Source organism: Drosophila erecta, unplaced genomic scaffold, assembly GCF_003286155.1.
Source record: "Drosophila erecta strain 14021-0224.00,06,07 unplaced genomic scaffold, DereRS2 tig00000000-arrow-pilon, whole genome shotgun sequence".
Classification (NCBI taxonomy): domain Eukaryota; kingdom Metazoa; phylum Arthropoda; class Insecta; order Diptera; family Drosophilidae; genus Drosophila; species Drosophila erecta.
In genome coordinates, this window is record NW_020825194.1 from 21,188,907 (window position 1) to 21,216,181 (window position 27,275).

The 27,275-nt window shown below is 41.7% G+C and overlaps 1 protein-coding gene across 1 annotated transcript in view; it reads right to left on the bottom strand.

Moving 5' to 3' along the window:
• The window catches only part of LOC6551840 (sex determination protein fruitless), a 58,627-nt gene extending 34,939 nt beyond the window's left edge, over window positions 1-23,688 (bottom strand). The window contains 2 exon segments of the mRNA XM_026976249.1: window positions 21,364-21,629; window positions 23,502-23,688. Of these exon segments, the coding sequence (XP_026832050.1) occupies window positions 21,364-21,371 (8 nt within the window). The 5' untranslated portion in view covers window positions 21,372-21,629; window positions 23,502-23,688.
• Between the last annotated feature and the right edge of the window lie 3,587 nt (window positions 23,689-27,275).

Genomic DNA, 27,275 nt, shown 5'->3' on the forward strand with positions numbered 1-27,275 from the left:
CTTAATTATTTTGATTTGGTATCCGGGCTGCTGCGCTGGATTTTCATTGAGCGGCTAATTTCGGCTCCGATTGCCACTTTACACGGCTCATTGGCAGGCACGTGTCGACAATGAGTTAATAGCGCCCTAAGTGACCTTAAAATATTGGCAAATCGCTACGGCCACTGTAGCCAAAATGGCTTAATTGTAGAGTGCTTGTTTGGACTAGAAATGTTACAATTGGCTTATTTGCACAGCTGAGTATTTGGGTGAAAAATAATCGTTCATGGTTGTGAAACAGTTTGATGTTCATGAACGGGTAAGATTTCCTCAACAATTTGAGTTAGAAAATGTGGTCTTAATTCGCTTTATATATATTAATGCTATAAATATGCCATAAATGAATGCTAGAAAAATAGGAGGTAGTTAAAGTTAATCAAACTACTATTTTTAAACAATAAAAAGGCAATATTTTGAACACAACAGAATTGAAAGTATAGAAGGTTAGGCCTTCAGTTATTTAAAACTTTACTCAACCTTCCAATGAAGTTTACGCCAGCTATATTTGGATGCGAAAATAGAAGGTAGTTATCTGATATTTTCGAAACCTTAAAATCTGCAAGTGCAGATACAGACCACCAGAACTGCAGCATTCATCTATCATCTTGGTGTAACTGCTTGGTCAATTGCAGTTCATCTTTCATTTGTAACTCGCTTCTGTCAGTAATAAGCGTTTAATTTACAATCAATGGAGCTTCCTTTTTACACACTGAAGCGTCTGGGTTTTTGTTAGCCCCGATTCTTTGTTAGCCCCAACTGAGCACAGCCAACATCAGTGGCAAAAAGCAACTGCTGGCTCATTACTTAAGCTGGATATTAATGCCCAGTCATATGGCCATTAGCCCATTAGCGGACACCCCATCTGAACGCAAGCGCAACGCCCGGGCAATTACACATAAATTAACTGCGGCTTACTGCTAACTGCTAACTGCTAGCCGGCGAGTGCAGTTGAAGATACATCCATATGTACATATATAAACTGAACCACCGTTAAGTGGCTGCTCACGGACGGATAGCAGATAGGGATACATGTGGCATCTGCAAGATGCGCGCACTGATTATACGTTCAATCGAGATGGAAGTGTGCGCCAGCAGACGGCTCAAAAATAATAATAAAAATAATGAGCTGAAGGCAAAGGAAAATTTATAAACCAACAGCCAGGGCAGCCAAGTGCAGCCGAGTTAAGTCATGAAAAATCCACAGCCATAAAGTAAGCGCAGCCCTTCCCGCTTTTCCACTTTTCCACTTTTCCACCTTTCCTGCTGACTCGTGGCTCACAGTCGCTTAAGATACACTTACGAAATCGGGGTACTGTCGACTTGGGCTTGATTTTGCATGCTGCAAAGAGGAATGAAGAAATGGGAATGGCAAAACTGTTTTAATGAATATGTGCATCCTTTTGTTCATATGGGGCTTGTATCTTATTTAAATCGGATTTTATAAGCTGGAATTTAGCAGCCTCTGTTTATATTACCCACTTAAATAAATGTACATCTAGGTGCATGAGAACATTTGTTCTTGAAAACGCAGCTTAGTCCTTAAGCACTTGTGAAAATTCGGCAAGAGTATTGCAAGTGTGAGTCATGAACCCTTTTCGCTTTATTGATGGATTAGCCAGGCGGGTTTTTCTGCCTTTTGCTGGCTGGAAAATAAACACATACATCTACATGGAAGTTGGCTTGTGTTAGCCTTGCGGCCCCTCTCCCCCCTTTCCCCCTTTCAGCCCCCTTTCAAAACCTTCTGTTGACGTTGCATGTGCAGTTCTATATTTTTTCACGTCGCTCCTTGCATTTCTTCCTTGTGTTTAGAGATTTTTTAGCTTCACCCTGCGATGTATTTCTTTATGTGTGTTTTGTATACTTTTTATGTATTTTTTTCGGTCAGCCAGGGAAGTTCCCGGTGTTGTTCTTCCATTTGTTTTTGGCTTTTTGCAACGGGCAAGTTGCAACTGCAACCGCTTTTGACCTGCGAAGCGTGTCGTGGCGCCAGCGATTATGTTTGTTTATATGCTTGCTGTGGTTGCTGTTGTTTCCTATGTTGTTGCCTTTGTTTTTGGATCGCTGCCTTGCTGTTTTTCTATTTTTTATATATTTTCGCTAGTTGCCACCGCTGTGGCTGTTGCTGTTGCTGTTGCTGTTGTTATTATTAATGTTTTTGTTGTGGCACGCTGCAACGGTTTTGATGGCGCGCATTACTTCAGCACCGTTAAAACTATTTACAAGCCGCGTTAATTCTTAAAGCGTGGCCTTAATTTGATTAGTTCGGATCTGCTTGGCTAAGCTCGCCGAGCTCCAGACGCTGTCCACTTGGCTGGCTGAAAGGGTTCCAATGAGCTACCGAGTTTGTTTAATTAATTATCCACATGCGGCAGGTTCCACTCGAGATATTAGTAATAAAAGTAGGGCCCTTTAAAACCTGAATAAATGCTGTCAACAATTCGTCAGAACTATCTAAACTTAACTTAAACTACTGGTTAAAATGAGGTCCTATGAGGTCTATTGAAAATGCGAGAAAATTATAAAAAGTGCTGCTATATTGGCCCGCTGCTGCTGCATTCAAATTTATTCCCAGAAGCCGTGTCGAAAAGCATTGAAATAAATCAGCGATTATCGCTCACGCAAATCTCGGCTATCGGCTATCGTCGATGGCCAAAAGACGCGCTGCTCACACCTAGAATGAAAAAGATGGAGAATAGGGTAAGGCCATCGCCATTCGGAGTGCGCACATATGGCCAAAATGGCCGCGGCATATTTGGCCACGTTGCACATTTGGCCAACTGGCTGGCTAGCTGTAGCTGTCTTGGCCCAAAGTTAAAAGTCAAATGTGAGCTTGAATTACCAGTAACGGCTGCTGGAGAGAAAATGAGAATTCTCTGGGATTTATGAGAGGCATGCAAAAACATAAACCGGCCCAAAAAGGGGGGATGTGGGGTTTCTTTTTTTTTTTTTTTGTTTTTTGTTAAGACCAGCCTAGGGCGACGTCTAACCAAATACGAGTAAGACTGGCAAGTCAAGTGGCGTGCAATGGATTTTTTCTTGGCTTTTTGGCCAGCTCAGCAAATGCAGTTTTGGCCAAATATGGCGATCGCATGCTGCGAGCCCAAAAGTGGCTAAAGCCAAACGACACAGATACGAGAACTTTGGCTTAGACGGCGACTCTTCCCCACTCCTCGCCCCCACCAATGCCCATTCCCCATTTTTGGACACCGGCTCGGGCCCAGACTTAAGCCTGGCTAAATGCCGCCACCACCACCACCACCACCGCCGCCGCCACTTTGGCCAATTTTTGCACTTGCGCAAAAGGTCTTAAGACAGGTTACGCGCCTGCGGCGATTTAACCGTTTTCAGGCGACCAACAGCAGCCGCAGAAAAATTGGTTAGAAAGGTTACTATTTGGCCAAGTCGAAGAGAAAATGCCCTCGCGGGAGAATCGAGAATTGTTTCCAAATTGCCAGCAGATGGTTAAGTAATTTATGGCGACGGGCAGAAGGCAAGTATTGATTAAGATGCACTTGCTGAATATATAAAATCAATTTCCTGTTTTCATAAAATACCCGTATAACATTAAGAAACTTTGCAAATAAGGTTACTTGTGTTGAATCGAGAATTGTAGCCATGATTAATCTGCATCAAGGACTTAATAGGGTAATCAATTTCTTAACAAGAATTTTATATTGTATTTTAAATAATTTTTATGAATAAATATTATAACATTTCAAACACTTGTATGAATAACATTTGCCTGGTTATTTGTATACTTTGTAAGTAATTAAATAACTACTCTATTATGTTGTCATAATTATCTTAGTGAGTCAGATACTGAGGTCTTTAAAGTGAGTAGTAAAAATTGTCTTAAATAGAGCCTGAAGAATGTTTAACTTACTGTCGGAACGCATAGTTATTTCCGCTTTAATATTTGCTTAGGAAAAATATTGTCTTGCAGCCCTATAATTCCCAACTAGTTCTAGCGAAGACAGTAAGGCATGTCTTCTAATTTAGAGTCAGAAAGTGAGTCGAGCAGTGAGTGTTGTGTATGTATAGTGTATGTATAGTGTATGTACAGCGTATGTACATATGTATGTGTGCACATATGTATGTATGTATGTATGTATGTATGTATGTATGTATGTATGTATGTATGTATGTATGTACGTATGTATATATGTATTTACGTGTGTATGTATGTATGTATGCATGCATGTATGTATGTATGTATGTATGTATGCATGCATGCATGCATGTATGTATGTATGTACGTATGTATGCATGTATGTTGTGTATGTGTTACTTACAAAGTAGTAAAAATTGTCTTAATTAAAGCCTGAAGAATATTTAACTTACTGTCGGAACACATTGCCGCTTTTAATATTTGTTTCGGAAACATATTTTCTTGTAGCCCTATAATTCCCAACTAAAATATTAAATAAAATATTTAAAATAAAATTCTTGTTTAGGAATTGATTGCCCTACACTGAAAGAGATATATATTTTTACGTTTATTCGTATACAAAATAAACCTAAACCATATCAAGTCCTTCGACTAATTGCAATTAATGTTTCAACGTTTAAGGCTTTACTGAAATCCATAAACAATGGCTTAAAACATCATAAAGTCTAGCGGAATTCTCCATGCTATGGATTCGATAGCGGAAAGGGCTGCGGGGAAATCCGCGGTGGTCACGGCAACTCCAGGCCAGGAAAACTCGACGGGAGGGAAACCGGGAGAAGGCGGACAAATGTGCAAAGGGTCAGGCGGCATCGGCCTGCATTTGGCATCCATTAGAAAGCAATCCGTCAGTGCGGCTTGGGCTAACAAGATAGCTGCTGTGGTCAGTGGTAAGTTTTTTTTCATGTTTTCTTGCTGCCACTGCCGTTTGTGGCACACCCACGCGATTTTCTTGGCTAGGAGACGGCGCAGCTCTGGCCAAAGTTAAGGTAAAACCGGTCGCCAAAGTTCTCCTTGACTTCATTACGAATCACGAACCAGGGCCCAACCTCCGACCACCAAGAACAATGCCAAAAAGGAGCCAGAGTCGCGATCTGACCCAAAAGCAACGCCAACGCAAAGGTTTTACTGCACGGAAAACATTTCGAAGTGAGCATTAAATTAGGAATATACATAGTAACCTTTAAACAGCTCTTTGAAACATTTGATACTTCTGATAAATATGAATACAGAAATGCACGCCGAATAAGTATTGTTCAAACGTGATGCTTAACGCGTACTGTCACACGAGTTGTGTTTTTTCTCAGTGCATTTGATTTTTTAGCAGGTAGCTTTTTGGCGACACAATTATGATGAGTAATGGTAGTGGACAAGGAGCAAGTTGGGAACCGATAGCGATCGCCGAGGGATCCGAATTTGTATCTGCATCTGACAGATGCAAGCGGCCCACGCCGGAAAAAACATAATCTGGCTGCTTTTTTGGCCGCTGACATCATGCAGATTTGAGATTTGCATAGATTGGGTTCTGTTTTTACGTTTTCTTTCTTTTGGTCACTCCATCTCCATGTTAGAGCCATGTCTTTCGGTTTTGGTTTCGGTTTTTGTTTATTTGCTTAATTAATTTGTAGCCGCTGCCTGTCGCTTTATTGCTGCCCACGTTGCAGTTGCAACTGCAATTGTGGCGTATTTACAAAATGAAGTCATAAAGGAATGGCGGCCATAAACCGAAATGCGGACACAGTGCGTATTAAAAGTTGCGCATACGCCGCGTTGTCCCACCAGCAAGAAGCGAAACTTGGGAAGCGGGCCAGAAGGAAAGAAGGTCAGAAGGAAAGAAGACAGCGGCGTGTGCCACCTCCGCGCTTTTGGCTTAAACGAAAATTTATCTGCGCGCATTAAACTTTATTGCATTCAAAATTACAGCAATTATTTGACCAACAATTATGGCAGAAGCTCTTGTTCTTCAGCATCGGTTTTTCGCTTTTTTTTCCCCCGTGGGCGTGGCCAAGTGGGGCAAGCACTTTATTATGCGTTTTTTACGACACTTTGGGTTAAGCGCTCTCCAGTTTCCGCTACCCGTTTTATTTTGTGCTTTTGTTTTTTTTTTGTTTTCTTTGCCCTTCAGCTGTTGCGCTTTTTCCCCAGCGGCCAATTCCTTTTTTCCACTCAAGCTGCATTCTCCTTGTTTTTTTCCGGTTTGTGGTCAGCGTACTGGGGGCGTGAAAGTGGAATTTCAACCGAAAAAAAAAGCAGGAGGAGCAACAAAACGGGGAATCCTTGACCGCGGGAATTCCGCGTTGAAAGAGTTATCCCGCTGGAGTTTTGCTTAAATGCTGGCACCCCTGCGATTAAATTAAATTTGCATGATAATTCGGGAGGAATTGATTCCACCGAAGGTTTCTCCTCCACGGATGCGTTTTTGTGTTAATTGGGAACGAAATCGCATTTAAATCTCTTCAAATACAAAGGATAAATAATAACTAAAATAGCCTATAATTTAATAACCTATAAATCCTAAAGAATTGCTTGAATAATTTAGTTTTTTACAAACTGCAACGTCCCAAGTCATAATGAAATCGTATTATTAAGTTGCTTATTTTACCTGATTATTTGTAGGCTTTTAGTGTCGATGGGCGTAATAATAATGATATTGTAGCAAATTACAGAGACATTAGTCATCAGCTGGACTTACCTAGAAAGGCAGAAAAAATAGAATTAGCATGGAAAAGTTAGGGCAATGCAATAATGTGTGTGTGTTTTAAACAAATGCTGATGCGCTTAATGGAAAATAATATAACTCAAAAAGTTCGATTAATATCCTAAGTATGCTTTCCATTTAAGTACGTATATGGAATAAATATTTTTCGGTTACATTCGTTTTTATTTGGCAAGACACGAGTTTATTGAGCAGTACTTGTTAGTTATTTTGGTTTATCAGTTTCGCCTGGGCAGTCTTAGGTCTAAGCTACGTACAAACATGTTCATTGATTAGATAGATGTAGATGTATATCTTAGGACTAGCTAACAAACCAGGTGCGACCACGCCCAAATTGCCACAAGCATCGTGTAAACGGAGTGCAAATTACAATCATTTCTCTTTACCTCTACTGGGTGTTTTTTTGTTTTTTGTTCGATGGCTACTAGTATTGCCGATTCCAGCCTGCCACTCTCGACCAGCAACATGCAACTCAATTTCGATCAAATCAAATCATCAAAGCCAACGGAAAAGTCTGCAAAAACGATCAGGAAACCGAGCAACTTCGCCCCTTTTCCCCATTTTCCTCGCCGTTTTCCCATTTCTCCATTTTCCCATTTCCAGCGCCTGCAGGTTGGCCAGGACACATTGAGTGCCCGTCAATCTTCATTAAAAGCGTCCGAGCTGAATTAGCAAGTGCTCCATTTGATTTGAACTTAATTTGTTTGGATAGCTGCGCATTTAAACAACCAAGACTGCGTAATGCAACTGTCTGTGATCTAAAGAATTCTAAGAAAGGCCTGTTCATAGCCAAAAGTAATCCAAATTATTATAAATTAATAATTGCATACATGCACAAAAATACATCAAAACCATCCTTCCGTATTAATCTTAATTTTGTAATATATGCGTTTAATGTAGAATTTGTACTTAAATGCTTTATATCTTTCGTGAAATGTGTTTAAAAAATATTAGAAACTTGTACCAAGTGAATCACTGAGTTTAGAACCCAGCTTAAATGCATTTACATCCGGGAATTTGCATAATTGACGAAAAAGGCAACCAAAGTGCCCCGCACAAATTGTCGTGCGAAATTCCACAAGTTGGCTGCGATGCCAAAAGGCAGCCAAAATCCCTTGGAAAGGTGGCAAGAGTCAACTCCTGAAGTGTTGGCTTAGTAACCAAGTGTCGAGTGGTGTATCTGCATCTGAACAGAGCTCGGCTCTCCACCGGCTATTTGCCCATCGTTCCATCGTTGGCAGCTAGTTTCAATATTGACTTTCAAAATGTTGTTGCGGCAGACGAGATTTGCAGCCAACTCGGAGCTGCACTAAGCCAACAAGGGGCACTAAGCCGCAGATACTCGTTGGCCAGTATTTGCCCGATTAATTAATTGCCCAAATGGGGATCCGCTGGCTTTGTACCCCAGCCATTGTTGTTCGCATCAATCAGAGGGGGATCAGCAGTAAAAACTTGTCAAACTGGCAAATTATTAAAAGGAAATTGTTGACATTCCTGTGTAAATATGCAACTGCCAGTTGCAACGGTAACTGCAACTGCAACTGCAGCGCCAAGTAGCCTGCTTGATTGCCCCTATAAGGAAGCCAGAGCTATCTCTATTACAACAACCAGACAAACAAGACAGGCAGCCTTTGCCTTCTGCTTTCTTCCACTTTTAGCCCCCACTTCCGCAGGAGAACTTGCCACAACATTAGGAATAAGTTAAGGAATTCGACTAGGGATGGTGAACAATGGGGTTCAACTACTAAAACACAAACGTACTCACAATTGTTTGGTCAGTTTTTATTAGGAATTCAGATTACAACTTAAGTAAGCAACTATTTCATACCTCTTAGTGAAACTAGTCTTTCCCAGAGCTGTGCTATGAGTTATTTCCGCTACCTTCCAATTTAGTGTCCCTGATGCCAACCAGCAAGTTATCATCATTTGATTTCTGCTGCTGGTCGCCGTTTGTTGTTTTCCCCGCTTTACAACTCGATCGTGTTGCCTGTTGTGGGCCAAATAAATTTTTATAAATAATAAGCCTGGGCCAACGGACGTGGATGTTGCTGCTGCTGCTGCAGTTGCAGTTGCTGTTGCAGTTGCACTTGCAAGCACAGTTAGACAGCGACAGACTCGACTGGTTTTCCACAACAAGTGCGGGCCAGCTTCCTTCTTGCAGCCTTCTCCTTGGCAATCTTGGCAATGAGAGGAGAAAAGTAGTGGAAAACCGGCAATACCTTTGGCTGGCAACAAATTCTTGGCCAAAAGGGTATTTCGTGCAGCAGCAGCGGCAACAACTTTTTTCCGCTCGAGAGCCAGTTCGTGCAGCTCGTTGCAGTTGCTAGATAAAAATGCAGTTAATAAAACTGTAAAAACTGGACGCATGCGCAGCACCCAACTCACACACACACACACACGCACAGAGGAATCAAAGCTTTATATACATAGAGGCATTATACGTACATATGTACTTGTGCATATAGCCGACTTGGGCCTGGGCTTTTGGATCTGGGCAAGTGCAGCCAGCAACGCCATTTAATTGCCTGTTTGCATTTCACATGAGCCGCAAGCCGCAAGCCGCGAGAGCAAAAAGCGGCATGGAGGCGGCAGGAGGCGGCAGGAGGCGGCAGGAGGAGGCAGGAGGAGGCAGGAGGAGGCAGGAGGAGGCAGGAGGCCGAGGAGGAAGTGATGCCCGCGGGCCAGGAATATTATCCCAAATCTCTGGGTCCGTACTCGTATATTTATGGTATTTTTCCTGCCGTATGTTTGCCGGGCGGTCGCTTTGAACCATCTTTGGTTTTGATAGATCGCATGTGAAAGGTGGCTTGACTTTGCTTGACTCGACTCAGGGGTAATCTATGGCGAAAGGCGGCGAGAGGAGTGCACAAGATGCTGGATAAAGAATTAGCCGTCTTGTGCTTTTTTGGTAACTTGTGCCCACTCGAGTCGAGTGGGTTAATCAAATAAACTCTTGACCATAGTGGAAATAGGTTTCTTCCTTCCAGCACGCCAATACCTGTTATATTCGCCTAAGCCTTACGTAATTAGGGATCCAAATTTCCAGGCTAGCTACCTGGATTCGTGCAACATCCGCTAATATTCAGTTCCCAGCTAATAAACAAATACGCGCGAGTGCAGCTGCCGCTTGGCTTTCCTGTTCGCATAACTAAGCCGTGCAAATGAGTTGCCAAACAAATTATTTCATATTTCTTTCGGTCGACGCTTTGGTTTTAGCCCGGCCAAAAGCAAACCGAACCGAACCGGCATAGAGCCAACATATAAACTGACCTTCGTTCATTAACGACAGCAGAAGGCATGGCAAGACATAAACCTCAAAAGGCTCCACATTTGGCCAGCAGCAGAGAAACCAGTTAACTGCAGCCGGTAACTAACAGATAGTAAAATCAGCCCGAACATTTTGCATTTGATTATAAGATTTTAATTTGCCAGCCCCACAGATCCACAAAAACAAAAAGGCAAAGATTACAAAAAAGCTTGTTGAATTAATTTCGCATTAGAACACGCGCTTGCAATGCGGCCAAAACGCAGTTCGCCTTAGCCAAATGTCGACGACTATCTGCCAACTTAGGTATATGGCTTACCCATACACATGCACATGTGTGTCTATTCTTGCTTTTTATGTTATTTTTATAATTTCCGAGGGTAACCCAATCCAAGCTACCTAAGCCCGAGTTTCGGCGGCGGATGTTTCGCTGACGTTGCAGGTAACATTTTGCCGCATTCAAACTTGTTCCGAAACACTCCACATACTCGTATGTAGATGGGTGATATCAGTTTGAATGTTTTCTATTCACCAGAGCGTAGATTCTGACCAGCTTGCAAATAACTTGAATGTTAATAATCCTGCCAATAGCTTAATTTAAATTGGATGCCCAATTTCAACATTAAATTGGTGGAAAACAAACAAAGTTTGGCGCTTTATGGCCCCTAAAGCACTGCATTACACTTTATTATCTTCCTGTTACAGCATTGTAAGTTCGCCTGACCCAATGGGCAAATACTGGAGTGCATATATTTTGGAGTGCATTTATGTATGTGCGAAGAATCGCCCAGACCTTCGCCATTTTGGCGCCGGCCGTTTGCCATTGTAAAGCGAGAGGCCCCAAAAATCTGCCCAGCTGCGTCAACACAAAAGACACAAAAAAGTACCTGAAAATTAAACAAAAGCAAATAGCACATATAAAGTGAAAACGGTGCTGCGTTTTGTTTAAACAAATCAGCAGAAATTTTTTTGTCATGTTGCGGCCAAGTTTGCTGGCGCTTGTAAGCGTATTTTGATGACTGGGGTAAACAAATATAAGTCGGAAAAAATGAAATCATTTTGAATATTTATAGTAAAGGCAAATAATAGGATGCAGAAATGTGCACTCTTGTTGCAAATCAGTTATCTGCTGATTAATTTTTTCAGCTCTTTTAGTATTTTCATAAATTTAATGAACTTCGCTTGCGAAGGGCAAATGCAAAATGTTGAATAAATTATTGAACTGTGAAATTTACATACGCCATGTATTTTATACGGTTTCTGCTTGCTTGCCTACTTTGCATTATAAAATGTTGTAAAATCAGCTAGCCTTTTTCAAGTTCACTCCAAAGCAAGACCAAACAACAAAAACACGAAAATGCTAATATGTCTATGCCTCAACTTGCCGTTCAAGTCAAGTGTAAGTCCGCGTTTCTGTTGTTCGCAAAATTGTTGAAGGTTGTCCCCACTCGAAAACACCGAACAACAAATTATTCATGAAAGGGACCTGAAGAGATATATTTACTATGGAGTGATTCAAAGTGAAGAAAGATTTCGAGGAACGCACAAAATAAATGGCACAATAAGTACTTGTAAAAAGTATAGGCGTGCTCGCTTAAATCGAATTCATATTTAAATTACAAATAGTAACGAAGGGAACGCAAGAAATTCTTGTGGAAATAACCGTGCGAATTAGTAGTAGCCTCCAATCAGCGGCAATGACTTAGCCAACTCCTACACCCGTACTGACCGTAGTTGGAACCAATAAAAATGTGTGCTTAACCCAGCTTAACCCATCATTCACCAGCAACCGTAAACTACAGCCTACAACAGCAGCGCCGTCGTCACAATTCGCAGTCCGTTGCCGGCGGCTGTTTAGCATAAAATGTGTGTCAGCAAGGTAAAGGGCGTTCGTCACTCCCCACATCGCCATCGCCATCCCCACCGCCACCTTCAGCTCCACCAATCCGCAATCCGCGATCCCCCGATCACCGATCCACGTAACATTCCCCCGGTTAACCCCACGTCGATGGTCCCACGCTGACTTGGCGCTGTAAAAAATTTGAATACCTAAATAGGCTGGCTGGCTGACCTATTTTGCCGCGTTTTCTTGTTGCGAATTTGGGTTTTTATTTTGTTTTGTTCGTATTGGAATCTGACGAGCGGCTTACAACGCGGCTGTTGGTTGAGTGACTTTCGGTACCAAGCTGACCTTGAAAAGCGATAAGCTTTCGTTGTTTTAGGCGCGGTTACGAAGAAACTTGGTCAACGGATTCCACAGAAATATCTATATTGCGCTAATAAATTTAGTAGAAATAATAAATATGAACTGAATTTCCAGCAATAACTACTTTGCCATAAAAACATAAAATGTTTTTTGTTAATAAATGAAGAGCATTGGAGTTATAAACTTAACAGGATTGGTACGATAACATTTTGCAGAAAAACGTTGTGAGTCACATAAAAATAAACATATTAGCCACTGCAAAGCATAAGATTTTTAATAAAAACCATGTGCGTCACATAAAAATAAACAACGCAAGGCATTTTGAATATGTTAGTAAATCAATAAACTATCTTCAAATGGAGCTCTTCATACGTAAAAGAGCACTAAATAAATCCCAACCAAAATTGCCTCTGGCAAGCAAGAAGGATTCCCCCGACGAAATAGATTCTCCTTTTTCATTCGGGTTAAGAATGGGTAAGAAAACTGGTAGATGCAACAAAAACATTTACACTGGAACAGCGACTTCTCATGCCACTGAAAGTTGCTAGATGCACAGGAAAAATAAACACTTTATTTCTCATATACAGTTTCCACACCATAGGTAACTTACCCTAAGTTATCTCAAAGGGTATTATTTTAATTTTAAATTAAACAAACAAACAGAAACAAGCATTATAAGTGCATGCTTTTTTGTAATATTAATACATTTATTTTGCTCTGTGCACCAAACACTTGTCACTTTTTGCAGCCGCTATGACACATGCCACTTGCCACTTGGTGCAACTGCGCTGCGACCCTTAAAAGTTTCCACAACTGGATGCAGATGAAGCCACGAGTGATGGTGATGATGATGATGATGATGACGACTGCCGGGAGTTGTGGCTTTGTTTTGTCTTGGCTGTGATTTGATTTGCCCACGACTTGCAGACTTAGCCACATTCCCATGTTTCGCTTGTAAGTTGCCGCTCCGCTGAAATTTCTCCGCGGCTTGTAAGTGACTTAGCGAAGCGCACAATTTTTATTGGCTTGACTGACTCATAACTGGGACCAACTTAGATCGTCCGCCCCCGCATCAAACTCGTCTGGTTCTGGAGGGTCTGAGGCATGAGTCAATTAATTTATATGCCACAGTGTCCAGACGAGTGTGCAACACACCCCGTCTGATTCCGAAACCCCTTTTGTGCATAAGGCTTTGAGTTGACAGCGCCAAAGATGGCGAAAAGTGATCGAGGGATTAGAGATCTTTATACATCTAATTTCGTGGTGTTTATTCCATCTTTTGGCAGTTTTCAAAAGTATATTTGTAGCTTATTTTTAAGCTAATAAAATAATACACATAATTTCCATTTCACTTCTCATGTGCATGGTAGCAGGCCGTAAAAAAGATTTTATGATTCACATGCGCAAAAGATTTATTTGTGAATCAGAGCCAACAAAAATACAACACTCTTAGAGCCAAAACATTAACAACAAATTAAATAAATGTGCGCACACAAAGAGGCCACAATAAACAAGCCGCTGCATCTTGCCCCCTGTAATAATAATGTCCGAAATCATCAGCAAATAATGTTTTGGACGACGGCACTTCCGGTGCAATTAAGCCAGAGTGTTTCTAGTTAGCGCCCGACTGGAAGTTATCTAGCCAAATGACAAGAAATATGAACGGGCTGCTAAAAATACCAGATGCCTCCCTTTGGCACACATAATTTGGTCGAAAGCATAGAGAAACATGCAGAAACACTTCTGCGGATATCTCCGCGTGCCACTTCACACTTAATAAGACATAATTTGTACATTTTTATGAGTTGCAGCCTGGCGCGTGGGCAGCTGAGGATCGCAGAAAAAAAACCCAATTAAATGGTCAGCAATATGCGAAATTTGCTGGCATTTACAGAGGAGAACAGAGACAATTGCATTGGGCCAAAACGCCTTCGCTTTGTGCACTCGTTCTGTCAGCCGCAGGCGACAGGTTGGCCCGCCACTTAGTTTGGGACAAGTTAATTTTTGGCTCCGCTTGCCTTTTGTCTGCTGATGAATTTAATTTCTAATTGTGCCAGACATGAGCGCTTTTGCACAGCTCGCATGATAAATTACAGGCTGCTCGTTCTTCTTAACTGCGTTTATGCGTAGGACTTGTTGGCCAAACTCGGCATTCCCAAGCATGCGAGCAGTGTCCAAAAAAGAACCCAAGACGCTCCAATACAAGCACTCCCATTCTTTGATTCCTTCAATTTTATTAATTATTATTCATTAAGTAACTCGGTAAACTAGTATATTTCGCTTTGGCCAACGGGGCGTATGCGCAATGTGCAAGTGACGTGCGGTGGCCGGCGAATCAGAACCGCTCAAAACACATCGTCGCTTGACAATGCAATTAAAGTGGCCAATACTAGGCGTTAGCACGCATCTCGGCTGGGCCTTCAATTGGCATTTCGGTTAATTTGAGTGAATTAGCATGGGGCTGATGGGGCTGATGGGTTTGAGTGAGTGCAACCTGCACTCGCTTTCATCTCGCAAATGAGGCGGAAGATTTGCCGGCTGTCACAGCTGGCTGTCAGTTTGGAAAACGTATCTGACCACTTGACAAATCACCCTACGAATGACAGCCAGCCCAAACCCAAACGCTTACAGCACTTCCTCTGCCTCGTAGGCCAAGAAGCAAATAGTACGAGTAGGCCGCAAAAGTTGGCCCAGAATAATATTCGCACTCTTCTTCAGCTGTCAGCCGAATTTGGGTCAAATTAATAACGCGTAGTGTGGTCGAGTAATGCCAAACGGCTAAAAACACATTTGCCGCCGCCAGAAGCACTTTTCACAATAATAAAGAAAGCCAAAGAATAGAAATAAAATGAAAAACCAAATTAAACGCTGCAAAGAGCCAAGATGTCGACATATTTACAAAAGAACCCAAAAACAAGCTGCCGTGACACTTTCGATTTCAATTTCGTTGTATTTGTCTGTGTGGTTATTTGTTATTTTTTTGCACTTGTATATTGCTGGCTGTCTCGGCCGTATTGTCAGTTAAAAGTTTTTATTTTTCTTGTTTTTTCCGATGTGTAGCTGTGTCGAAGGTAGCGACGACAGGTGCAAAAGTTGGCGACAAATTTTAATGAGCTGCAGAAGGCAGCGGGAAAACATTAAAATATCTATGTACAACTCGTAGCGGAACACCCTAAAACCATCGAATATAGAAACTAATTAAGCCAAAGTGATATAATTTAGCGGACTTTAATTAACTGCAATTAACGCAAATTAATGTGTCGTGGGAGTCGAAACCTCGGCAATGGCGCTTTAATCTTTAGACCTCAAAATAAGGCAAATGTTCCCGTGTTCTTTTGGCATTTTATAAGGCAAATGAATTTTTAGAAGATCGCAAGTGCAGAAAATCGTTGCCAAAAAACGTAACAAAAACAAAAATAATAATAAACCAAATAATCTATAGGCCACAAGTAGATTTTTAATCTTCCTCATATTTGATAAGGCAATATTTGATAGGTAATACATTTAATCAAATAATTTATAGCTAAAATGAAAGCAAGGCAGCTAATAACATTAATAGCTAAATTTAATATCCAATTAAATGTCCCATTGCAGCCAAAAGAAAAGCCAGAATTAAAACATGGGTACAAATCGAGTGATTATAAAATTCGTGGTCATTGTTGTGGTTGTCAAGTAATTTACGAACTTAATTTATTTCTACCTTCTTTTTTTATTGTTTTTATTATTATCGCCTGCTGCTTTGTGAATATTGCTTCCTCTTCGCAACGTAATATAACAAAAGAAATACTGTCGAGTGCGTGTGTGTGTGTGTGAATTTTGAATAAAACGTAATAAAAAACAACAGTAACGCGCAGATACAACAATAAACAAAAAAACATACGAACGGCAAAGCAAAAGAAAAAATTTCAAGGTCAGCGCCGAAACGTGCATGCAAAAATTAAGCGCTGAAAAAACGAGCGTACAAATAAAGTAAATAACAAAAAAGAGCAGCAGCCAAAATCCCAGCGAAAGAGCCAAAGGAGAAATCAAAACAATTTCGCAGCTTTTTAGCCTCTGCCTTTTGGTTGGTCTTTCTTATTTTCCCCCATTATTATGCTGCACTTTCGCAGCTTAGGAGAAAGAAAGAAAGTCCAGATTCTCGCAGAATTCTAAATATGATACATAATTAGGAAAGGCAATATTTTGATCGGTGTGATTGATGCGAAATTCACATTTTTTGGACTTGGGATATAAATAATAAGCAAATAAAACTTAAAAACGAACACATTTAGAAATGATTTTTAAATTGTTCAAACATGACAGCGATCATGTTTGGTATATCTTTAATTTTGAGGCTTCTTAAATCTGAGATATATTTTGAATTACTATGTATTTTATGGTATTTGTAGAAAACAACATCTGATATCTGAGAACTTTGAACTTTGAAACAAAACATAAATCTTTAATGCTTTCCAAGCCGGAGCAGTAAATAAAATTGACATTCTTACAAGCATGGATGGGTAATTGGGATGGCTTAACATCTATTGGTTTTCCTATTGATTGGTATTTATTTCCAGAGGTATTGGCATTTCCATGACAAAAACCGATTGAAGCGGCAACCCTTCCCGTTTTCGTTTTCGCCTCCACCGCAGACTCCAAGTTGAGTCACAGCTCAAGGGGATTGTGTGGTGGAAGGAGGAGGAGGAGGAGGAGGAACCCAATCGGCAATCGACACTTGTCCTTGAACGCCAGCCAGAAGAAGAGGCTGAAGCTCAAATGAGCCATGTTGGCAGAGCTGCCAAAATGCAGTCAACGGCGACGCCGCCAGAGACGTCGGCGTTCAGCCGATGTCGTCAGCAGCGGCAACATTAGCAGCACCACCACAGCGGCAATTTCGAGAATTAAGTGATTTGGAATACCATATTTATGCCAAATTACATGCTAAAGTTATGTATACATAAAGTTAACTAAAGAACCGAATGTTATTTAATACCAACTAAGAATGAATTGGCATACGTTTCAGTATTACACCACACTAAAACTTCTTTTCATCATTAGACAGCACTGCCAGGAATAAAAATGTATCGCAGCACGATACGCAGCAACAATTAACGAGCAGCAATATTACCGTAAAATAGCAGCAACATTGTTTCTTCGGGAGAATGTCGGAAGCAACTACGTCTGCAACATGAAAGGAAAGAAGGAAAGACGCCAGCAACACTACACTAGCAACATCAGAGCACAGCAACAACTCTGCAGCAGCAGCAGCAGCAGAAGCAGCAGCAACATGAGGGACGTCAGCAGCGGCGGCCCTCGAATTTTGGGGCTTGGCTGCCGTCTCTTTCGCGCCCCGCCCGCCCCTGCCGCGCTGCCCCCCTCTACGGCACTCTCGCCAAATGAACAACTGTCGCTGTAGTCGCTGATTGTTGTTCTTGTGGCTCAGCATAAATTCGCAAAGTATGCGAAATTTATTAGGGTCTGTTTCGCATGTGCCGATGTTGTTGTTGCTGTCGTGGCTCGTCTAATTTAAAGTTCACAGGCAAACACACACACACACACACATGTGGCAGCCCATTTGCACACACACACACGCCCAGCGAGAACTGCTCTCTTGTGTGAGTGTAGCACACACACACACCGATAAAAAACCCGAAATAGCGAATAAAGGCAACGCAACAACAGCAACAAAAATGTTTATATTAATTTTTGTATGTTGTTAAATTGGTTTTGCATTGCCGGAGTTGTTGTTGCAGCTCGTTCAGCGCGCGTTGTTGTAGTTTTCATTTACCTTATTTCTGCTCTTTTCTATTGATATTGTTATTGATATTTGCCAAACTGTTGGCCAAAAGGCAACTAACACACGTCCAGCAGCTTGTGCTATCTTTAGTGCGTGTGTGTGCGTCTCTTTTCGGCACTTTTCGCGTGTGTGGGTGAGCGGCGATTAAACTTAATAAATTCGCGAATTGATCGCGCGTGTAAGTACCGATATATGTATGTACTAATTGATGTTATGTTTAGCGATCAAAAACAGCGAATTTGTGCATTGATAAGCCATTCTTTCCTATAAATAAAATGTTTTGTGCTACCAACAATCGCCTTTTGATTGATTCGTACTTGCTACTGGTTTTCTTGAGTCTAATATGGGAGTATTTTTAGAGATCATAGCTCAATCATAAAGCCCTGTCTTGCTGACTAATAATTTGGCTGCGAGGGTTTCTCAGGCTGCAGCTAACTTATTAGCCACAAATGGGAGCCCATTCGGAATTAACTGGCCATAAAAAGCAGCGAGTTCTGCGCAAATTGCAGAGGTAGATAGATGTCCATTAAATGGACTTTTATCGAGCGCCTTTCCTGTCACCTTGCCATTACCGGCGCGATACTCATATAGAGAGCGCTGGCCATTACATAATCGCCACTTTGGATGCATGACTACGACGCTTTGTGCCACAAGGAATGGCAAGAACAGGCCGTCAAGAGCAGCTTGCCAGCACAGCAACACGAATGAGTTGCTAGTTGGCCACTAGGAACGATGGCGAGCGAGGCGAGGCTAGTTCAAAAACATGTTTTAACCTTTTTCGTGGCGTGCAAAAGCCCAGCCCGGCTTACAAGCTCCAAAAGCAACACAAAAAGGTAAGAAATAAATAAAACATAATACGCACACACAGCTTTGGCAACGAGAACATGGCTACAAAAATTAAGAAGGGTAAGCGGAGCACGCGAAAAATTTGGCAGAAATGGCCAAAGGCGCAGAAAACCCAAAAGCCGCCGAATCGCCAATTTCTGCGCATGCGCCGCTGCCTGCGTCGGCGGCGGCGTCGACAGCGCAGCCGGCGTCGACGGCGACGTCGCTGTCAAACCTTTGAGCGGGGACTTAGACGTGACTTACAAACTAAATGCGCTCGCTCAAGGTTAAAGCCGTTTATTTGTAAGCCAACGGCAAAAAACGAAACTGAAAACTGAAAAGCGCCGAAAGAATCTCGCGAAAAAGTTGAAGTTGATATTTGCCGAAGTTGTTTCTTTTTAAGCGAAGCAACATGTGCGTTTGTGTGTGTTTTCGCTGCCCCACCGCGTGTTTCAGAACCAAAAGGCGGTTTGAAGGTTTTTTACGGTTTAAAATTATAAGTTTTAAGAAATTCATTTTATAAGCGTTGGTCAAGATAATGGGAAGATCTTCAAAGATATTAAATCTTGACACTATTAAATATTGTGCGATAAATATGTGATATGATGTTATATAATATTTTTCAATATTAGCATAGTATCTCAGCATGTGAAAGATTACGGTGTTTAAAAGTATGTTTACGCCCAACTATCTGCAGCCAGATTAGCTTCCACATCTGCTGATATACGGTTGGTGCTCCTAACTTATTTTGTATCTATGAAACGCACAGCACGTAGTGTAATGAAGCCCGCTATTGTACTGCAACTCGAAGGACCGATCGTGTTGGCCATGCCAACGAATAAAGCCATAAGGTTCTCTATTGATCCGCGCAATATCCGTTAATAATACGCATCTGGGGTCTATTGTTGAATTGATTGCCCGAGTGAGTGGCTTTTGTGCGATAAAATGGATAAAATGGGACTCGATTAATTAGCGGCCAAGCTTGCAGCCATATCAATGCGCGCTAAGAGAAAAATCGTGTTGCGAAATAAACAAATGATTCAACTTTAACCTGACCCTGCATGTCTGTCACAGATCGGCGGCAGCAGCTGCTGTATTATATACTTTTTATTCCGATGACATCATTCCAGAGTCGCAGCAATAGTGTCTCGGAGGCCCGGGCCATTTGTTTTAATCGCAGCCGAAACAAAAGTGTTTAAAGTGCAATGAAAATGAATTGCTGTGCGCGCAGTTGACCAAAAATGTGCATTCGCATTGATTTCGAGCTTGATTTCGAGTGCAATCCGATGCCACTCGATACCCACCCACCCAATGCACCCACCCACGCTCGCCATAAGCCAAAGCTGTCAAAATATCAGCTGCAACTAAATTAGTGAGCCTGACAAATGCCAAACAAGCCACAAGTTGTTGTAGGTGCCACAATTCAAATTATTCAATTAGCATGCATTGCGTATTTTCATCTATTTTCAAAGACGACGTCACCACCGATTTTTGCTTTTGCAGCTAATACACTTGAAAAATCAAAGTGCAGCTTAGCAAAAGCCGCCTGGAATTGCTTTTAAACGAAGAACCAAAACAATTTTAAATCATCCCATAAAAATAAGGGAAGTAAAAGTTTGAATTTCGCTTGGGCTTCAGTATCTTAATCTTTAAGTGCTGTGAAATATTCTGGACTGTGTGCGACTTTTGTTCTGAGTGTGGATTTGGCAGTGCTGCCGTGCTTTTCTGCTGCTCCTATTAGCCAACACGATCGAGTCGCGTTTGTCCTTCACAAGCCGTCGACCAATTTGGCAGCGATTTGGCAGCGGCTTTAGCGGCAGTTACTTTGACCATATGGGCGCGAGCAGACGACTTACCAATCTTTAATGGCTTTGCGAAAAGCAAAAATCGATGGATAAAATGGGAAGCAGAACGCGTCGAAAATCGATGCTAAAATGGCAGGGCGCGCCACGACAGATACTTTTGGCAATTAGCAATAGTTGAGTCGGATACTGAAACGCAAACACTGGCAAACATCGGTCGCCATGGTAGAGAGCGTGGGATAATTAATACACCAAATTCCGCCAAAGCCGAACATTTGCGATAAAACAAGATCGAATCGGATGAGTAAGCGTAAGCGACTAGATCGCAGATGCCCTTGACAATGACTCTATTCCATATAGTTTTCTAATTTATAGCTAGGCATCTAGTTTAATAGTTAATGTTTAATAGCTAATAAACACATTCTAGGCAGCTTGTAGCTCTTAGACGCATTTTTTACTGTGATTTCCTGGAATTCAAATATTATACGCAAAATCTGAACATAATGTGTAAAGCTTTGTGAAAAACATTTTAAATTTTAATCTTATTGTCGATTATTTATTATTTTGTTTATACAAGCCAACACCGCCGACTAAGTTTATTTTATTCATTTAGTAATCCATGGACATGTCTGAAAAACCCCCTGAATTTGTATCTCTAAATTACGTTGAACTTCCAACTGAATAAAGCTGAATAAATTATTAGACTCGTCCAAAACCATTCAAATCGCGCCTTCCTTTGTAAAGATATTTTCCATAAAATATGTGTAGATATTAATGAGCGAACAAACCTTGTCATTTCCGCAATTGAAGGTAGACGGAGCACTATAACATTTGCACTGCGTTTGTGGTCGGGCAAAGTATCTTTCGGTATTTCGGTATTTCGATTATTCGATTATCTGGAGTATGCAGCTGTATCTCTCAAGTTCAACTGGCACATTGATGCGACGAGGCATTTGCTGATGATATTTCTGCGATTGTATCTCACACACTTTGTAGCAAACACTCGCGCACGTTCTCAGTTTGGAATTCCTTTGTGCAAATTATTACACAATGCCTGATGAGCCAAGCAGCAAGCAGCAAACACCGAACCCATAGACGGAAAAAGAGATTCGAAAAGAGAGCAGTTGAAAGACTGGTTGCGGCTAAAACGGTAACCCTCCTCTGGAGCCCTGTCCCAGCTTAGATTCCCATCCAGAACCCAGGCGCATGCGATCCGATCCGATCCGATCCCTAACGCTCAGATCCCTGGGTCGAGTAAACAAAATAAGCGAAATGGGCTCTATGAAGGCGCAAGTGAGCAAAATATAAGGGCGGCGACATACCCTGCAGAGGGCTGAGCAATTGGGCTAAGAAGCTTACGTTTGAACAAGCTCAATCTAAGTTAGTGTAAGAAATTTAGCGAATCCTTTAAGCCAACTACGCTACCACTTTATGTATTTTGCTAGCTGTTTAACAATTTTTTCCTGGTCTACCCAGGATTATAGTGCTCTAATGAAGAGCAAGGACCAAGTTTTGTCTTAATGGAATTAATCTAAATATTATTTAAGCTGATTGCAATGTATCTGTGAAAGATCTCATTTCTATGGAGAGCATTCAAATAGTCGGGTATCTTGCCACTTGGGCTCTTATGATTTCTTCGGGGGATTTATTTTGCGTTGCCAAAATTCGGCGCAGCGACGGGACGGAAAGGGATGGGCAAAGCTTACAGCGCTCCGTCTTTATATACACATATATTTATCTTTTTTCAAAACTTTTTTCTGTATTTCTGCCGCGCGACATTTCGAGCAACGATCAAGGGCAAGTTGGACATGCCGCTGCCGCAGCAGACTTGCTGCCTCACCCTTGAAGCGCTTACAGCGGACTCGCGGATGTATCTGTGCCCTGTATCTGTATCTGAACGGCTTTCGCGTCTGTATCTGTGCATCTGTGTCTTCGAATTCGAATAGGGTGTGTGTGCTTCTCTTGGAGGGTTTTCGCTTTCAAACGAGCAATTTGCGAATTTCGTCGGCTGCTTATAAAATTGTGTATTTATTCCCCGTTCGCCGACGTTTGCCTGCTAACCTAGTAGCCAGCCAGTCGTTTGCTCTTTTTTGTAAGTCTCGCTTTGTCTCGATTCTTTTCGGTTTCTTTCCGTATCATCCCCAGTGTGTGTCCCCTGTTCCTCTGAGGATCGCTTTTAATTCTATGGAATTGTCTGAAAATTAAGCACAAAAAGTGCAGAGCCGAAAAGAACCTTTGTGAAATGCTGCTCACATGTTAGACACACACTCAAACCATCATGAATATGATGATGATGATGATGATGATAGTCATCACCAGCTGATGCCCTTCCACTCACACCCTATGCTGCCTCTCTGTCTCCCTTTTGTTTATTCACCTTTTCGGTTTTGTCATTATAATTCGGTTTGTGAATTTCAGGTTTTGCTTTTACAGAAATCATTTGCCATTTGCATGTGTGTAGACGGTGATAGTGCCATATTGCATTACATTTGAAGGAACTTCTGGGGCTCGTAATGGATCGGATAATGGGTTTCTATTTAAATGATTACAGCGAATTCCTGAGCAACTAAGCGCTTTCTTGGAAGCCAGGAAATCTGCACTTGAAACTAAAAAGAAACTACTGCAGCACATTATATACTCTTATTTATTTGTAGTATTTACTGTCTCTGTTTCTGGCTTATTTCCCATTTACTTTAAATTGAAATACAAATGCAAAGTTGAAAATATAAACACAATTCTTCTTAAATTTGCATTTTGACTATTTGCCATTATCCTGCCACTTCTTCCACTTCTATACTCCATACTGTTTATTTTGAATTATTTTTTAAAGCACAACTACTAAGAGATGTAGATTCTCGCACAGGACTCCAAGTTCGGCGCAGCCTTCAACTGTTATCACTCTTTTTCCGCCAGGATCGCCTCATACTTTGATTATCTTTTTGCTTTCAGGCAGCAAGGCGCCACATGTTGCACTGTCGCATGTGTTGCGATTGTTCACAGTTCACGGTTTTCGTTGCTGATCGCATATTCACAACACTCGCAGATGATTGTTCTCACTCAGATCGTCTTTCGTTTTCTGTAATCTTGCGCTTGTTTTCAATTTTTGTTTTCAGATATTTGGTTTTAGATTTTTGTTGTTGCTTGACGTGCAATAGAAACGCGTGCCACAACGTTGCGGTTGCAGTTGTTTTTAGCGAGTGTTCGTTGCAAATGCTGCAAATAATGCTAAAAGTCTAAAAAGAACACGTCCAGCAACAACTTAGACGACGCGACGTCGCAGTCGCAGTCGCCGCCGGCAGAGGCAGCAGCAGCCAGAGCCGCAGCAACAACAACAGCAGCAACATCGCCAGTTGCAGCGGTGAATTTCGCATGTGGCAAATGCTGGAGTTGCAGTTGCCCTCTCTCTCTCTATCTCCCTCTCCCTGGACCGGCCCTCTCGCTCGCTCCGTTTCTCGAGCTCTCTTTCGCACATTGGCATTAGAATAGGCTTAGTCTTAGATGGGCAACGAACGGCGATCGTTCTCGGCTTCGTAGCCTCCCGAACGCCTTCCGCACGGCCCCCTTCTACGCCCCTGCCCCGCCCCCTTTTCACGAACTGCCTACTTCTGCAGCTGAGCAATGAAAAGCTGTCCCAGTGTCTGTGGGTATCTGTGTGTGCGTTAGAGATGCTCTGTTCTTGCGGCACATGTGCTCACTACACTGGGCAAAAGCAAAAGCCTTTCTCTAGATTTGATCTTATATGATATGATGTAGTATGATATGGTATGATATGGTATGATATGGTGTGATATGGTATGATATGATATGGTATGATATGTATGATATGTATGATATGTATGATATGTATGATATGATATGAGATGAGATGAGATGAGATGATATGATATGGTATGATATGGTATGATATGATATGAGATGAGATGATATGATATGATATGATATGGCTCGATTACTATCATAGTTCCCAAGTATACAGTGTACTTGGGATGTAAACGATCCACCCTTTATATTCAGTAACCATTTCCTATTTAGTTTTGCCAATCCTTTTGGTTACCTGTTCTTTCAGTGCACCTAAGTGGCTCTGAAGTGCTGTCGCTGCTACTGACTACACACAAATAGCACACACAAGCACACACTCATCCTCCGCACATATTTCGCACTTGATAAGAGGAAGAGGGACCCATCAGATGCGTAAACTCTTGCAAAAAATGCCCACACAAAAGATTGCGAGGAATCAGGACAGCCAGAAACAGGGGCAGATGCTTGCGATATAAAGAAGTTGTGTCTCAGCATTAGCTGAAAATCGTAATATTAATACAGAAAAGTTCTATAATTGATGCAAATTCTAAGTATGCATATATACTCGTGTGTAATAAAATTAATTAACGATTCCCTTTCAAAGATAGCTTGGCGATCCGTCACTGTCTTCCAGCCACAATAATGCCTCGCCTCTCTGCCGCCCTTTCTCTACTTGGCCACCACTCGGAGGACAAAGTATCTCTCGCTCGTGTAAAGCAATGCGAACGCCCAGTTGTATCTCACAGATACTCTTCGCACACAGAGATACGGCGCGCGATGCGGTAACCGCGATCGCACGCACTCAAATCACCGAATTCGGAACCGAGCGCAGACCTAGAAAAAGCCGAAGCATCGGCGAGCGTTGAGAATGCGCTAATTATTTGCGAGCTTTCTTCGCGAGCGCGAGAAAAGCAGAGGGCTTCTCTTACTCGCCGGCCGAAGAGAAAGCACAAGAGAAAGCAGATAGTTCATTTAACGCAGGGCTCGCATTTAACCCTTGACACGTGCCAGAAAACGCCCAGCCACCCACTGAAAAGTTCAAGCGAATCAGGCAAACTTAAATGCGAGGAAATCAAAGTGAAAGGAGCTGGAGAAATGGTGGAAATGGTGGAAAGAGTGAGGTGGGTAAGGGGAGGGGTGGGGTGGGATGGACAACAGCCAACAGCAGTAATTGGCAAGGTCGTTTGTCGTAATCATTGCGTTTGCTTTTCGGTCTTCCGTTTTCTTATTTTTCGACCAACAAAAGGCGAAACAACAACAGAAAAGACGAACGTTGGCTGTTTGCTTTTGTTTTTTTTTTTAATTTTGCACAACCGCATTTCGGTTTAGCAGAAAAATAAAGATTTTTGCTGGTTCACTTCTAAGAAGGGAAATTCCACTTAAATCTAGCGTTTTATATTTAACTATTGCAATATAATTTGGAACTCATCTGAAAAAATTCCCAAATTAGTCAGATCTTTGCTTTAAAGCAATATTATCAAGTCACGATTAGTTATATAGGTTCATCAACCTTAAAAAATATGCCAATTGAGCGGGCTAACTTAAAGTTGTGGCTAAGTTACTTAAATTGGGTTGAGGAGCTACAACTCACCGATTCATTAAAACTTTCAGGAGTAAGTGAATTTTTAATTTATACATTAGTTAGATAGATGATTTTAGACAGCAGCGATTAATAACACGTATTGCCGAAACAAATGGAATACATTGTAATGGATTTGCCGACCAAATGTCGGTGTGGTCAGGGATCACACGGCGGATGAGCAATGTGCATTTTGTTTGGGCAGAGAATTTCATTTGACTTCCAATGGGCTGAGAATTTGCACACATGTGTTTCGTTTTAGTTAACAGCAAGCGCGTATTAGACATTAACCATTTTTGCTTTGCAAATAAACCCAAATAGATGCCCTAATTTGGCCCAAACTCTGCACACAGATCGGCGCACAAATAACCAGCGAAAGTAGGGCGCCAGCTGCCCACCTTACACCCAAACCACCGCCCCAAAAAGATCGAGAACAATATGGTTTTAATCGGGGCGCGATTCTGTTGATTATAATGCAAATATTACACGCTGCGGTGATCTGTTTAATAGAGCACTATGTGCGTACAGATAGGCGTGTATGTATGTATGTCGATATTTTGCGGCACCTAGATGAATATGTCTTACAAAAGTTCTTTGTTTACCCGCCGCCCGTTTTCGCCTGTTTAGCATTTGGCCAAATGTGCGTAATTTACTTAGCCCAATTTCCGCCATTTCCAAATAAATTTCTTGTTTACGCGCTTTATAATTGCGCCGGGTTATTGAACCCCACCCACAAAATACAAAACTGTACCGCTTAGTGGCTCCCACTTGCTATCAAATTGGCAAATTCGGATGAGGGCTGCCATCTCAACGCTCTCAATTATGTCACCCTCAAGTATTTCGGGTGCCTCATAAATTACGTTGAATGAATTTAATTGCCACGACGCATAAATCTAAAGCGCTTCAGTTGAGTTTTCGCCGAAAAAGCAAAGTGACTGGGCTTGGCGCCGGCCATTTATTAAAAGTGTTTGGCGAAAATTTCAAAAAGCCAGGAGAAACATCAGAAGTCGCGTGGAACGCTTTTTTACTTATACGAGTTACAAATATTTTATTGAGTGAGCTGTCGTTTTGACCTAAAAAAAAGAAAATCTCAACTAAAAATACCTTCACAAATTGTGATATTTCTTTAAGTTTAAGCGAACCAAAATAAAGTGCATTTGAATTCCAAGAAGCGTTAGGTAAAACTAAATTTGTCTTTCATAACCACTATTTGCATATGCCCGCAGTAAGGGTATCGAAGACCCGATGACGACGCAGTGCAAGGAGAATAAAAAATAGAGAACTGGCAAAAATTCGCGCATTTGCCCTTGAAATAAATTTTAG